At 34.3% G+C, this 16,338-nt stretch overlaps 1 protein-coding gene across 50 annotated transcripts in view; it reads right to left on the bottom strand.

The window, feature by feature from the left end:
* The window catches only part of USP25 (ubiquitin specific peptidase 25), a 153,066-nt gene that overhangs the window by 58,587 nt on the left and 78,141 nt on the right, over positions 1-16,338 (bottom strand). For 47 of the 50 annotated variants that reach the window (XR_014077593.1, XM_081572643.1, XM_081572651.1 and 44 more), the window contains 6 exons: positions 14,813-14,886; positions 9,294-9,442; positions 3,548-3,675; positions 3,110-3,205; positions 1,800-1,961; positions 981-1,204 (listed from right to left, as the gene is read on the bottom strand). Coding sequence is in view for 49 of the 50 variants with exons in the window: in XM_081572643.1 (XP_081428769.1) it covers positions 981-1,204; positions 1,800-1,961; positions 3,110-3,205; positions 3,548-3,675; positions 9,294-9,442; positions 14,813-14,886 (833 nt within the window). In the remaining variant the exon portion in view is untranslated. Of the gene's footprint in view, positions 1-980; positions 1,205-1,799; positions 1,962-3,109; positions 3,206-3,547; positions 3,676-9,293; positions 9,443-14,812; positions 14,917-16,338 lie in introns of all 50 variants that reach the window. The other 3 variants (XM_081572625.1, XM_081572618.1, XM_081572641.1) reach the window with 1 other exon arrangement.

Raw genomic sequence — 16,338 nt, 5'->3', positions numbered from 1 at the left:
AGTATTCAGGAAAAACTATGTGCTTAAGTAACATTCACTAATGATTTCAAATATAAAAAACTCCCTTATATATGAAAATACCAAGGATAATCTTCACAGTAACTAATGCTTTTAGTTGCTCTCCCACCTTATTTACTCTCTATTAAATTAGGACTGATCTTTATTTCCATATTGTCTATAAAGCATCTAGCTGGGCTTTAAAACTAGATTTAAAACTTAACAAGTGATGTTGTTTAGTGTAAGTCCAACCTTTTGATATAAAAGAGTAACTCTTAGATTTTTTCCATAGATCAAGAAAAATGATGATAAAATCTACCATAAAATATCGACATCACATCATTTTAGCAACACTGAGGTAGGAAGGAGATAATTTTAGAATAAAGGAGCATTCCTTCGAAGAATGGAGAGATGGCAACTTAATACCAACATAATCACTGCTCCTCCCCTCTCAGAGCATTGTCCTTATTTTTCTTATGCCAGTTAAAACTAGTTACAGACTGGCACTGAATTAACAGATCATGTTTGGATATCCGCTAGAGCAGACTGAAAATGAAAATTCACATTTCTAATTCTTCAACCTAGAGAAAATGTTTTTCACTTGAACTTAGCAGACATCAAGGGAGGTACATAGTTGGTTATGTACAAAATCTGATGCTGGATGATGTTTCACCAATGGAGTACCTGTGAATACCAGCTTGATATAAATTTAGAGCACTAAACCAGAAAATCAGACCATCTGCTAGGTCATTAATCAGCTAAGTAATCCAAGGAAAATCTTTTGGTCTCTCTAAAACTGATACTAAGATCATAAAAAAGGAAGCCAAACGAGCTCATCTTACAGAAAACACTTTGTAAGGGGGGGAAAAAAAAACCTTTTTTAATATTTACACATGAAACCCACAGATGACTTCCCTTCTCAATTTTAACATTAACCATGTCCATCTGAGGTGAGAGTAGTTCTGCTATGAGAAGCTTCTTACCTCTGGTGTCATTTTCTATTTCTGTCCTCCAGCGATGTAAACAGCTTTCTAGCACAGAGAGTTCTTCTTCTGTTATGTGCCTTGGTGCTGGATGCATGGGCAAGTCTGGAGGTATCCGAGACTGAGTGAATGGTTTGTGTATTACTGATCTTGAAATGGCAGCTATTGACGCAGGTGACGTGCTTGGCAGTTCTGAAGAAGGAGCTCCCTGTTGGTCTGTTGTGCTGTATTTTTAAAGCATAGAATATTCATTATTAAACTTTCCAAACTGAAGCTCTGGACAAAGATTATGTGCTAAATAAGCAATATTAAGTTGGCTTATAAAGAAAAAAGTTTTTTTTAAAAAAAAGAAGTATGTGGATTAACGTAACATCCAAATGAAATTCCTACTACATGGAACTATGGATAAAACTGGGGCTTTATATTATAAATGGCTCAATAGTATTTACTTATACAAATCATACGTATACCAGATTTATAAAACCTTCCCTTGCTGATACTTACCAGCTCATGCTACAGAAAAAAATTCTCATTTAATAGTAGTATTTTCATGGATGAAAGAAAGGCTGATGCATATACCAAAACAGCCTAAAGTATAATTCTGAATGGAAAAAAATATGAAAATTTTAATTGACAGCCATAAAAAAATCCATTGATAACAATGAAATAAGAAAGCCCCTAGAAGACCTACACAATCTTCTAAGTTCAGTAAAATAAATCACAACATGAATTTTATGAAAAACCTTCTTTAAAGGTATCAATTACAATATTACATAATACAGAAACACAGCTGTCTCTTCTATCAAGAAAACTTTTTACCTTGGTAATGTCTGTGATGGTATGGAACCACTAGATGGGGAACTAGCATCAATATCATCAACAGGAGAAGTGCAAACAGGTTTACTTGAGGCAAATTCCAAGGCGTACTGCAGAACATCCACCAAGGGGAATCGTTTGGGACCCGAACCATAGCTTAAATATCTGTTAACCATAAAATGCGTGAACGTTTCCATTTGTGTAAAAAGCACATTTATTTCAATAATTGTTCTAAAACATTATAAAAACACTTAAATATTCCTCAACAGTGAAATTAATTTTGCTTTCAAATGATGGTAAAACTACATATACATTCAAGAAATAAGTTAAATGTTCTCTAGAGGAACAAAACCAAAGCTGAGAAGACTGAATGAGTATATACACTGTTATAAATTTCAAATGCTGCTGTAAGTTATAATCCAACAGTAAAATGAAAACTGACATTTTCATCTTCTCAGGCTTTTTATTTTTAGATCTGTCATCTGGTCTTAAGATGATGGCTAATATTATCCCCCTCCTTTTACCTCTGATTATATTTCAATATGATTATTGATACCTTTTAAGAATTAAAACTATTGAAAAATAATATATTTTATATTAAAAGCTTTAGATTACTCATTTGCAAGTGAATAGTAAAACAAGGGGATACAGATTAGATCAGAGGTTGCAAACTGGGCTCTTTCAGACCACATTTTAGCCTGTAGACTTCTGTTTGAACTACAGACTATTTGATAGTCTAGATTCTGGCTTCTTTTGGAAACAATCTGAAGCTCTAGACACCAAGGAGTTGATAATTCACGCACGGCACTGCCTAGTATAGATGGCAGGCACCATCTCTCCACAGGGATGTGCTCTCTGACTCCCTCTGCTCACTTGACTTGCTTCCCTTCTTTATAAAGATTCCATTCTTCTTTATAAAGCTCATAGGCATCTGTGCTTGTATCTTCAGTGTTAAAGAGAAAAACTCAGTTACCATTCATTAACGGAAATCTCAAGAGTAGTATTTAACCTCACACAAGAAGAAATCTCAATCATAAATTAGTTTAACTTTGTATTTTCAGCACCATGAGTATTACCTCTTGACAGTAGGAATATTTAATTTTAAATAATAATTTTCTAATGCCAACTATGAATTATTTTAGTCTCTAACAAAACTCAAGCCTAAACTATTCAAGCAAAATATTCACCCAGAATGATTATCTATATGTAGGACCACAAGTCATTCAAAGCAAATTTTAAATTAAAACTCTTAAGTAGTCATTAAGAATATGAGTTCCTATAGTTAGTTCATAATTTCATAAAAGTTTCAATACCTTTCAAGTCTTTGTTGTAATACTGTGAGGTAATCTTTTAGTCTCTTGATCTCTTCCCTCTTAATTCTTGTTATTTCTCTGTTTCTATGCATGTATCTATCAGGAAAAAGAAATACAGCAATTATCAGTATTTCCAAACAAGAAATAGATACAATATTAAGCCTAGCCACCACCATAGAAGATTAACTCATCTAAAATTTTATAATAAAACATTAGAGAATACAAATTAATATTTTTCCTTATAACATTATTCCCAATAACTATATTTTTCTAAATAAAAAGAGAACTCCATTTTCCTTGACAAATGGTATTAGAAACATTATGCAAAAAGTAAAACTTCTTAAGGAAATTAAGCAAAACTTTTCTCTAAGAACAGTAACTCTTTACTTGGATACTAAATTGTTTCAAAACTAAGTCATGCTGTATACCAAGCCATACCTGTCCAGATATAAAACTTGAGGAAATTCTAATTTATTGTGAATTTTTTCTGGTCTTCCCAGTGCCTGATTAAATTCAAATCTTGACAATTCAAATGTTAACACAGGTGGTAGTTCGGTAAACCAATGCTGAAAGAAAACAAGAAAAAACCTTAACGCGACATTTTTATTTCCTCCACTACAATTTTAGGCACAGAATGTTTGTTAGCAGTGGCATTTTTACATACATCATCATAATGCTAACATCACAAATAACTGATTGGGTATGCAATTTAGTTAAAACTCAACTTCTTCCTAAAAGTTTTTCACACCTTTTGAAAATTCCAATAGGATAACACACAGGAAAGAGAAAAATCTTCTAATGACTCTTCTTCACTGGTAATTCTTTACATTATAATTTCTAACCCAAAGTGAAAAACATTGAATGAAAGTATGGCTTAGTATCTCAATTTTTCTGTTCCCTTAAATCTTATGTCACAGTTATTACCAGGAATGACACATATACTTAATATAATCAACCACACTGTCAAAAATCTGTGAGGAAGTTATTTGTAAGATGTAATATACAAAAGAAAAAACATTTTATAACATAAAAGATCACAATTCTCATGATAAAGCTAGAAACTGATACTTCCTTGTTTTAAATTTAATGTTCCTCCTAGAATTTTGGCAAATTTAAGAAAGAGATCGATTATTATCAAATACAGCATTTATACTAATGATAATTACATTTAACATCTTTAAAAATTACTACTGCATAAAGATTTGAATGCCTGCTTACTATAAGACAACTCCTCCACACACTTTGGCAACTGTTCAATTAACCATAAAATGCAACAGAACTTCAGAATTATTTTAATAAACAAATTCAAGCTTTACATAAACCATATTTATTTAAAGATACAGAAAAATGAAAAAACTTGTGAACCAACAAATACAGAAGTATAAAATAATGTAACAAGTATTTTTTAAATGTTTATTTTAAGCTGTGCAGTGTCCTTCTGTAAAAAGAAACTGCGGCATGCTTTATATTATTTATGGTATTTTCAAGGGCCACAAAATGTCACCACATAAATGTCAATAAGCTCAGTATGCTAATTTAAACATTCAAGAGAGAAAAAAAAAGCAGGAAAATGGACGTTTGGCCAATTGTATATAATCTTGTAAGTTGCTACTTTTCACTAAACAAATTCAGTTAAAGTAAATGGTTATTCAAAACTATTTCATACTTCCCCGGCGGCCTAGTGGTTAAGACTCACAGGTCTAAGGTTCGATCCCTAGTCAGAAAATTAAGATTCCACATGCCGCACAGCTCGGCTACAAAAAAAAAAAATGCTAATGATCACTTGAATTGAGATTTCCTGAGTTGGAGTTGGTTGATCTTTTACTGAAAGCTGAAATTGAAGGAATTTGTTTTACATGTATATTATCTGAAACTGACAAGAGAAAGTCATGAAAGATCTAATATTAAAAATATCCCTTAAGTTTTAAAATTTCTTGAGCAAAGTTTGCCTATTTGCTTTGGTGAGGTGCTTTGTTTTTGTTTTTTTAAGTTAGTTTTAATCCACATCTAAAGTTACTACTAAGAACTAAAATACACCCTACACATATCACAAGGGCAACTTTTGATGTCTTAGGATGATACTCTCTATTCAACTTCATAATACTCGAAAAGTAGATTTCAAAAACTACTACCTTTATTTTTTTCTTGCAATGGTTTAGATGTTACTATCTAAAATTAAATATAACTATATTAAGGTATGCTTACTGTTTAGCTTTAAATAACAAACATATTTTAATTCATGGAAACCTACAATGGCCAACAGAAAGGAAATGACCCAATTTGGTGGCATGCCTTTCTGTAAACCATAAACAGCCCAGGAAATAGGTTCCATATCTTATGAAAGAATGTTCATAATATATTATGTCTCTGTGTGGATTTGTTTAATCTAACAGCAATGACAGTTTTTTCCTACTACAGGAGTGGAAGGGATTTCACTGTTTCATTTTAATGCTGCTCAGGACAAGAAGGGATAGCCAGACATTTCCTAAATACATTTAAAAAAATATTATGGGTGTGCTGAGCTCTGTGATTTTATATTATAAGTACAGCAGTATATAAAAGAGAATTTTAAATAATATAAAACGAGACTTTTTTTCCTTTCAAAATATTTTCCCATTTAGTAAAAACCTATACTTAATTCTCTGATAAGCCATGAACTTTGTGAAACACAGGTCACTAAAGGTAAAAATGATCGTTATATTCTCCATATCTCAAAACACATATCATCATCATCACTATTACTACATTATAAAATGAACGGACAGGAGTAATAGATTTTTGCAGTTAGTAAACAAGAACTTAGATATTCAGTACTGGCAACAAAAGTACTCCTGAATTTACTCTAAATATAAATCTGACCTGTTAAAATATTTTCCAGAGAGAATGTAGTCATTTTTATGAGTTAATAGCAGATTCTTCTATTATATGATTTAACTATCTTGCTTTTATGAGATTACATGTATATTGGGGGGAAAAAAGAAGAAAAAACAGACCTATTACTGCAAACTCCCCATAGAACATCAAACAAAGGTAGGATATAACTAAGCCTTAGAGGAGAAAACTTTCAATTCCAATTCAAAACTCAGTTTCAGTCATTTGATTGTCTTCACTCCTTTGCCCTATTTATTTCCTATGTAATATCTACATATATCTAATATGGCACATGTAGGTATTATTTCTGTAATGTAGTTTTTAGCTAAAGCTCTGTAAAATTTCTCTCAGCACTTTGATTATAACTTGTACAACCCTGAAGGGAAATTTGGCAGTACTTACATTTCTAAACGAGCATGCCCTGTGACCTAAAGATTCCATTTCTAACTATCCTTCATTCCAAAGTGCGCAAGGGTATTAATAGAAAGACATTCTTTGAAATAATTCTTTATCCAATAGTTTCACAGAAGAATTAAATCAATTTAATTTTAGAAATACTAGCTATAGTGATACTACACAGGTTATAAAAAGAATGATGTAAAGCCATATATTGACATGGAAGGATGTTCACAATATACTGGTAAGTAAAAAACAACGCAAGTCTCAAAACAGTATGAACAAATACAAACATTTTTATGTGCACATCTAAAAGGATGTACATCATAGTATTAGTAGTGAATATCTACACCAGAAGTGAGATATTTACTCTTTGAAATTCTTTCTCACAAATAGGCAACCAAAAAGTAGTTCCACATTTCTTGGAGAGATTAACTTATCTATAAATGGCATACCATTTAATTAAAAGTTATGATCTAGAAAAAAAATTGGAAGTAATTATTTTACATATAATCATTTTTAATTTATTCAGTTGATTCTTGGTATGTCATTAAAGAAATGTAAATTCTTATAGCCCACTGAATGTTTTACCATAGCAATTCTGGAGACTAGAGGTCTTCCTGTATTAGTTGGCCACAGCTGTTTTGCAAAAATGTTTTTAAAAATGTTTGCTGCATCAGAGTAAAATCAATAATTTTTATCATAGTGTAAGAGATAAAAGGTATTAACATCAGGGGTTATGCCAATTTAGAAACAAGCCTAAAATGCTATTCACTGGCGTTTGTAGAGAAATAAAATAGTTTTTTCTGAAGGACACAATGGAATGAAACTATTATTTAAGTGCATTACTAAAAACTTTTAAGATATTCTACTCTGGTCAGTGATAGTCACTTCAATTAGGCTGACTTATTGAAACTACCATGTCCAGCAAATCTAGGCAACTGAACTAGGAATCACAAGTAATCATACTAGCTATTATTGAGGAACTAGCTATTATTCAGTTCCTATTATCTTAGGAACTGAATTTAGATACTAGAGAAGATGACAAGCCACTGTATACCTTAGGCCAAGTGGGAAAATCTAGGCAGAAAATATATATTGCAGTATAGGGCAGTCAGAGTATGAAGCCAAAGACAGAGAACAAACTAAATCTTGTAGAAAATAAATGATGACATTCAGAGTCAATGTAAGAAAAATATTTTCAAAAGCTAGGAATATGTGAGAAATATTATTTACCTATTATTACATTATTTACCAATAAATCATAATGTTTCATTTATAAGTTACTGTAATATTGTAAGGAAAAGGCCATTCCTTCTCTCCCTGCATGAATCCACCATTCTTCTAGTTAAAAGCAAACAGGCTGCACTTTATAAAGCTCTGTTTTCCTGTTCCATTTTGGGATCCCTGGAAAGTTCTAATGTTTAAAGATCTGTTTCCCAATCAGTAAGATAAATAAGCTTAATTTAAGTATTATTAATTAAAGGTCTATTATCAGAGTCACATGTGGCTCTGGTGCTCATGTATCATAACCCTTTCCTAGATTCTGATTTGATAGCTTTGAGGTGGAATCTAGGCATCCGCTGAGAATCACTGAGGTAGATGATCTATGATGTAGGCACACCTACCATTGGTTCAATTGGTAAAGAATTTGCCTGCAATGTAGGAGACCTGGGTTCGATCCCTGGGTTGGGAAGATACCCTGGAGGAGGGCATGGCAACCCACTCCATGCCTGTGAAATCCCATGGACAGAGGAGCTGGCGGGCTACAGTCCATGGGGTCGCAAGAGTCGGATGTGACTTAGTAACTAAACCACATGTAGACAGAGAAACTATTTCAAAATATTTTCTCTCTCGCAAAAAAAGAAAAAGGCAAAAAGTAATAAATACTTATTTCCTTTTTGTTTGAATGTATGAGGGGACAGAAGGAGATGAGGATGGCATTAGAAATTACATCTTTTTTAAAAAGCACATAATTCAAATAAAAACAATTGATTCTCAAAGATACAAGAAACTAGTCCCTCTTTAGATAAACAGAGATGCAATCATGTAATAATTATCAAGTGCCTATTCAAGATAAAAACCTTGGAAACTTTTTTAATATTACTGAGATGTTTCACTCAGTCAATACATATTATGTACTTCTATCTGCTGGTAACAGGGTTATAAGACAGAGACCATACTATCCAAGGGACAGAGTGGTGAATGGCACAGAGGAAGACCCCTACAGAGCTTACATCTAGACAGCTAGCAGCAACTACTAAATGATGACTGATTTTGGAGCACATGATCTGTCCTTTCCTTTCTAATATTCTGGATGAATATATGGATGGAAGGATATACAGACAGAGCTAGAGAGATGAATCGAGAGATGAACGTATGTTACAAGACAGAGGCCAGTGGAGACAGATACACAGGTTTGTAATATCTATTTTAATTCTCTTTCTTGAGGAAGCAAGTTCTTCCATCTGCCCTTCAGGCAATTACACAGTAATTTTACAAGAAAAGGAGTGTGGTGTTGCCTCCTTGGGCCTGACACATTCCAACATATTTGATATAAATAACATATGTCTATACAGAATTCCACTCTAACATCAGTGTTCTTCTTCCTTACTTCCAGCACTAGCATGCTGTAATGACTGGTACCTTGACTGAAAAGTCTTAAAAGACCGAACAATGTCCTAAATGAGGATTTTAACATAAAATTTTGAGAAAACACTTTAAATGAAAAGTTAACATAGATTATAGACTGTATTGACTCTGCAGTTTTCCTCAAAATGTCTAAATTACCATAATTAAATTCAAAAACATTTTCTGATTATTCTCTCAATTATTAGGTAGCTATACAGTTTGAGCCTTACTTCACAACACTGTAGAAGAGACCCATAGGGAAGGGGAATAAAGACGCTAAACTCACCTCTTGACCGGATTTTCCTGAATTTTCTGAATGTAAAGACTCAATTTCTCCTTCAATCATAGCAGCTTCTAGGCATTCATGTAGATCTTTGAATCCATTGACCTGAAGTGGGTACTGACCAAACATTTCAGTATTTTCAAATTTTTTACCTATAAGAGAGGAGAAATTCATATTCCTCAATATGGCCTTTTAGCTTCTAGAAAGTAAATAAATGTATATATTAATTATCTCCTCAACCTAAAAACTATACCTGTTTATGTTTCAGACAAATAGATGGGGAAACATATGTTTACGTTTCAGGCAAATAGATGGGGAAACAATGGAAATAGTGACAGACTTTATTTTCCTGGGCTCCAAAATCTCTGTAGATGGTGACTGCAGTCATGAAATTAAAAAAGACACTTGCTCCTTGGAAGAAAAGCAATGGCAAACCTAGACAGCATATTAAAAAGCAGAGACATTACTTTGCCTACAAAGGTCTATATAATCAAAGCTATGGTTTTTCCAGCAGTCATGTACGGATGTGAGAGTTGGACCATAAAGAATGCTGAGCACCAAAGAATTAATGCCTTCAGACTGTGGTGCTGGAAGAGTCTCCTAAGAGGCCCTCGGACTGCAAGGATATCAAACCAGTCAATCCTAAAGGAAATCAACCTTGAATATCCATTGGAAGGACTGATGCTGAAGCTGAAGCTCCAGTATTTTGGTCACTTGATGTGAAGCGCTGACTCACTGGAAACGATCCTGATGCTGGAAAAGACTGAAGGCAGGAGGAGAAGGGGACAATACAGGATGAGATGATTGGATGGCAAAACCGACTCAATGGACATGAGTTTGAGCAAACTCCGGGAGATGGTGAAAGGGAAGCCTGGCGTGCTGCAGTCCATGGGCCGCAAAAAGTTGGACATGACTGAGCAACTGAACATTTCAGACAGTTATAGTTACTATTGTTTTCCTACTGGCTTGTACATGCATGTAAGTATATTCACATACAGTTATGCTACAGATATTAATTACACACTCATATGTGTATATGTAATTATATTTGTGTGTGTGTGTGTATATATATGTTTCTTTTAAAAAGTGCATTTTAAGGGCAAGATACTGTACTAACAATGAGAATATACATAGCAGCATACAAAAATTATAGGGTCTCTGAGCTGAAGAAACTTTTAGCCTCTTGGAAAAATGCAATATGCACATTAACTGCACATACAGCTATGAACAAATACTATTACAGACATCAGAAAAGGTGTGGTGAGATAGAGTGCTGTGAGAAGATATGGAAGGGGAGCAAATCTAGTCTTTAGGGCTGGAGGGTAAAGTTGGGAAGACTTCCACAGGAAAATGACATTTATGCAGAGACTGGAATAGGAGGTGGCCAGGCAAGAATTGGAGAGCCAGAGTATTCCTGGCCAAGCACAGCACAGGCAGAAACTTTCAGGCTGCAGAGAACTTAGCATGTTTAAAGAGTTAAGGGAAAGGAAGCATAGCTTAGGGGAGCAACATGGACACAACAATGAAGAGTTAGGTGGGGAATCAAAACAAAATTCTTAAGCAAGTCTAGTAGCCCTTATCAAGAATTTTTTTCCCAATATATTCTGAATATAATGGAAAATCACTGAATAATTAAATATAGGAATAAGAGGCTCAGATTTACATCTCTGAAAAATCCTTATGCTTCTGTTAAGTGATAAGGCTGGTATGAGACTATATAGAATCCACCTATAAGTAGAAGTAGAATGGAATCAGGAGTTAATAATAAAAGTGTACAGAAACAGATGAAGTAACACATACACACATTTATAAATATATACAAAAGGAAGCACCAATAGGACTTGACTGACTAGTTCATAGGCAGGATGGGGAATAGAAAAGAAAGGAAGGTATCAAGAATAATATTCAGATTTTGAGAATGAACAACTGAATTGATTTTTATGTACTGAAAAGGGCACCAGTGAAGGAATAGCAGAGGATTTTTTTTTTTTTAATTTTCTGCTAAGGCAGCAGGGAAAATCATTGGTTTAGAATGGTCCATGCCAAAGCCTTCGACTGTGTGGATCACAATAAACTGTGGAAAATACTGAAAGAGATGGGAATACCAGACCATCTGACCTGTCTCTTGAGAAACCTGTATGCAGGTCAGGAAGCAACAGTTAGAACTGGACATGGAACAACAGACTGGTTCCACATAGGAAAAGGAGTACATCAAGGCTGTATATTGTCACCCTGCTTATTTAACTTATATGCAGAGTACATCATGAGAAACGCTGGACTGGAAGAAACACAAGCTGGAATCAAGATTGTCGGGAGAAATATCAATAACCTGATATGCAGATGACACCACCCTTATGGCAGAAAGTGAAGAAGAACTAAAGGGCCTCTTGATGAAAGTGAGAGAGGAGAGTGAAAAAGTTGGCTTAAAGCTCAATACTCAGAAAACTAAGATCATGGCAAATGGCCCCATCACTTCATGGGAAATAGATGGGGAAACAGTGGAAACACTGTCAGACTTTATTTTTGGGGCTCCAAAATCACTGCTGATGGTGATTGCAGCCATGAAATTAAAAGATGCTTACTCCTTGGAAGGAAAGTTAGGACCAACCTAGATAGCATATTAAAAAGCAGAGACATTACTTTGCCAACAAAGGTCCATCTAGCCAAGGCTATGGTTTTTCCAGTGGTCATGTATGGATGTGAGAGTTGGATGGTGAAGAAAGCTGAGAGCCGAAGAATTGATGTTTTTGAACTGTGGTGTTGGAGAAGACTTGAGAGTCCCTTGCACTGCAAGGAGATCCAACCAGTCCATCCTAAAGGAGATCAGCCCTGGGTGTTCATTGGAAGGACTGATGTTGAAGCTGAAACTCCAATACTTCGGCCACCTCATGCGAAGAGCTGACTCATTGGAAAAGACCCTAATGCTGAGAAGGATTGGGGGCAGCAGGAGAAGGGGACGACAGAGGATGAGATGGCTGGATGGCATCACCGACTCGATGATCATGGGTTTGGGTAAACTCCGGGAGTTGGTGATGGACAGGGAGGTCTGGCGTGCTGCATGCAGTTCATGGAGTTGCAAAGAGTCGGACACGACTGAACAACTGAACTGTACTGACAATATTTTATGTTGAAAAGAGCTAGACATAAATAAGTCAGTAACTAAGACTGATGTGAAGCTATAAACTGAATAAGTGGTAGCTTATTCACAGCAGGAAATCAAGGGAGTAAATGAGATTGTCCAAGGAATTAGCAAACAAGTAGAGGAAGAGGATCTAAGCTGAGTACCAAGGCTCTCTCACACTTAGATATAGAAAGAAACCACAAATATAATTCCTAAAAAGTATCAACAGAGGCATGAGAAAGCCAAGATAATACGGTGCACTAGAAGCCAGAGAAGTATTTTCAATGCAAAAGTAGGTAAAAGGAAGAGGAGGAGGAGAAGGATTGGAGTCAACAGCATTAATAGTTGATAAGAATTCAATGAGAATTGAGAGGGATCCAATGAACTATCCAATGGAGTAACACATTTAGGAAATCAATAACCTTCAAAAGAAGGTTAGAAGAGGTCTGGAGCCAGAAATAAAAATCGGATAGGTCAAATAAATAGAGAGATAGAAGATAAAAACAAGATGCTTTCTTTAAATAAAGGAGATTATTTCTGAATAAAATTAACTGAAAAAGAACATGTGAAGGGATTTTATTTTTTTTAATTTTAAAGATTTGAAATACCAGATCATATCTAAATATTGATGAGAATGACACAGTGAAAGGAAGAAGCTAAATATACAGAAATAAAAGCAAGATAAAGGATAGAAAAAGACCTGAGAGAAAGCATGAAAAGATGAGATTCTTAGCACACATAGCCATTGATATTAGACAAAATAATTCCTTTATTACCTGGAGTGACAAAGAAAAGAATATGGTGGAGGTAGGAATGGATCCAGGTTGGGAAGCCTAAAGCTCATAAATCTGAGGAAGTCACTTTTAAGAACTATGATAAAAAAAAAATTATAAGCATAAAATTAGATCCATGGCCTTAACCAGGATCCACGGTTAGGTTTCATAAGTTTCAACATCAATCTATGAAATCCGAGGTAAGGACTTTTTCAGAAAATGAAGAGACAAAGAAATTGTATTAAACATAAACAGAATGGAGGGATCAACGGCCTAGTTTTGGCAGAGTTGAATGAACTTCTGAAATAGAGGACTTTAGTAAACAAACTGAAAATTACCCTAACTCAGAGTCTTTAGTCTAAAAAAATGCATTAGGAAGATATATGTAAAAATGACAAGAAAGTGCTCTAAAATATATTGTTAACAAAGCAAATACATAGTTCACCTGGAAATGTACTGAAATCACATTTATACAGCACAGCAACACTGAAACGACATACCAAAACCAAGTACAAAGACTTCAACGCTGATGAAGAAATTTTAATAATCCCTTCTAAGAATCCAGGTAATACAGGTAGAAGTGCTCATGACGAGTATAATATTATCAACAGTGCACAGTCACAACCTGATTAGAGCTCCTCAACTTCTACAGATAGTGTTCTACTTCAAATAAAAACTAGTGTGACAGTATGGACATCCTAAATAGGAATACAATTCACTATATAAAATATCCCACTATTTATATAATGAATATTTAGCATTTGAGGCAAACAAAATGTACTGAAAGCTCAGTATAACCTTTAGCGTATATAAATCCCGAGTTAGTCTCTGCCTTTTTCCAAATCTCAAACTATAAAACCATATTCAAACAAAACTTCATGGTGATCCATCACTTGAGATCTTGAAGAAGTCAAATCCCCAAATTTTATACTTTGGGTAATTTGGGTGAACATTCAAAAGTTGATCCATAGGACCATTTGGGAAAAATAGTTTTTCAAAAATGTATGCTTTGAAACTTAAATGATTTTATTACTTGACATGTATTTTATGAGTCAGTTTCCTGCCGTTGTTAGGAAAACCAAAGAATAACTCTTTAGGCCTGGATTTTGACTAACAGGAATACTATCACTTTCAACTGATTTTTTTAAAGATAAGAGTACAACTCTTCCTTGAAAACTATATTCTAAAGAATTTTATAATCACCCCCTAAATGGGAACCCCGCAAAACCCTGACTATGCTAAATTACTAAGTATAGCTTTTAACTTACATAGACATGAAACCCTCAAAAACAGTGACCATCATACCAAGCCCAGCATTAAACTCTCAATAGTATTTTTTAAAGAGGCACCAACTGCTCCCTTAACAATTCACAGTATCACAGAACCTTTCCCAAGGAAAGAACATCAGATCAACATTAACTGAGTATCAATTAGCATGTGATAATATACTGTGTACTTTCCTTTATATGTACTCAATTCTTTGCTTTCTATATAATTGATTAACAGAAACTACTAGACAGAGGAAGTCAAATTAAAAACCATTCCACAAATAAAGTCACTATTGTGACAAAGGACCTAACAATTAATAATATCTCAGTTGTAATAAAGAAGTAAATATGCAACTATACCTTCAAGCACTCCCACAGCTAGGAATCTTCCATAGAACAACTCTACCATGGGGTTCTTTGGCTTGTCTTCATCCCTAAAAATCACATTAAAATTATAAATGTGACTACAATTTTTAATTTTTAAAACTATAATAGAGAAAACATTAAAAGAACAATAATAGATGACAAGACAGTAACATTAATGTGGTTATTATATGTTTGGCTCTGGTACTTAGTGTTGAGCCAAGATACTTAAATTTATTCTGTTTCTTCACGTGTCAACTGAGGATATTAAACCCACAAAGCTGTTGTAAGGGTTAAAAACTGGGTGGGACCTCACTGTAAGAAGATATGAACCCAGTTTGTATTCACAAAGTGCCTGATCATTCCATTACCGTTTAGAGTATGGACTTTTAGTCATACAATACATGCTTATTTGGACTTGTTGGGAAGGAGGAAAAACCACTCTTGCACAGTGGCCATTACCAGTGAAATAACAAAATACCAGTTTTAAACCAAGTAGCCAAAGAGGTACACCAATATTTTGTAAAGTTTCATGTTGCTGGTAAAATTAGGCATCTGTGAATTTTCCAAATTCTTTAACATATAAATTTGCCTTTTTGTTTTTTTTGCTTGAAGCAAGTAGAAAAAGACAATTTTTAACTTTTCCTTTAACGTTTTGTATCCTGTGATCTAAAAACACAAAGTCCATCTTGGCCTTGGTATATAAAAGTATGTTTTATTCACACACAACTGTAGAGAGACTTTTTCTTCATAAATTTTGTGCTTAAATTAATAAAACTGATTTACTTTTTAAAAAGAGAGAAAGATACTATTGTCTCTTGATGTGTTACATGCACCCCCATTTAAAGCATAAAACAACTGGAGGGAAGTACTTCACTTAAGCCTTGCAACAATTCTGAGGTATATGGTGATCACCAGTGCTGTACAAAAAGATTTCCAGCCCTCTACTTTCAGATACATAGTAAGAAGCACTTTCCCATCTACTTTCTATTCAAATTTGAAAAAAAAAATCTGAATTGTGATAAAATACACACAATATAAAATTTACCATCTTAACCATTTTTAAGCGTACAGTTCCGCAGCGTTAAGTATATTCACAACTGTTGTGGACCAACCTCTAGAACTAATTTCAGCTTGAGAAACCGATTAAACAACTCCACATTCCTCCCTCCCATCAGGCCCTGGTAACCGCCATTCTAACTTTGTTTCTTTGAAAGTGACAACTCTAAACACATCCTATAAGTGAAATACAGTGGTTGTCTTTTTGTGACTGGTTTATTTCACTCAGCATCATGTTTTCAAGGTTCATCCATGTTGCAGCATGCATCAGAGTTTCCTTACTTGGTAAGGATATTCTATTGTATATGTATACCACATTTGTATTTCCATTCATCCTTGGACATAATCAGTCACTTCCAACATTAGTCTATTGTGAAGAATGCTGCTATGAACATGAGTGAGCAGCATCTCTTTGAGACCCTGCCATAAATGCTTTTGGATTTAAATTCAGCAGTGGAATTGCT

This window comes from Giraffa tippelskirchi, chromosome 2 (assembly GCF_054371585.1).
Source record: "Giraffa tippelskirchi isolate mGirTip1 chromosome 2, T2T-mGirTip1v1.2.pri, whole genome shotgun sequence".
In the NCBI taxonomy this organism is placed as follows: Eukaryota; Metazoa; Chordata; class Mammalia; order Artiodactyla; family Giraffidae; genus Giraffa; species Giraffa tippelskirchi.
This window is presented reverse-complemented; position numbering and strand designations above follow the sequence as displayed.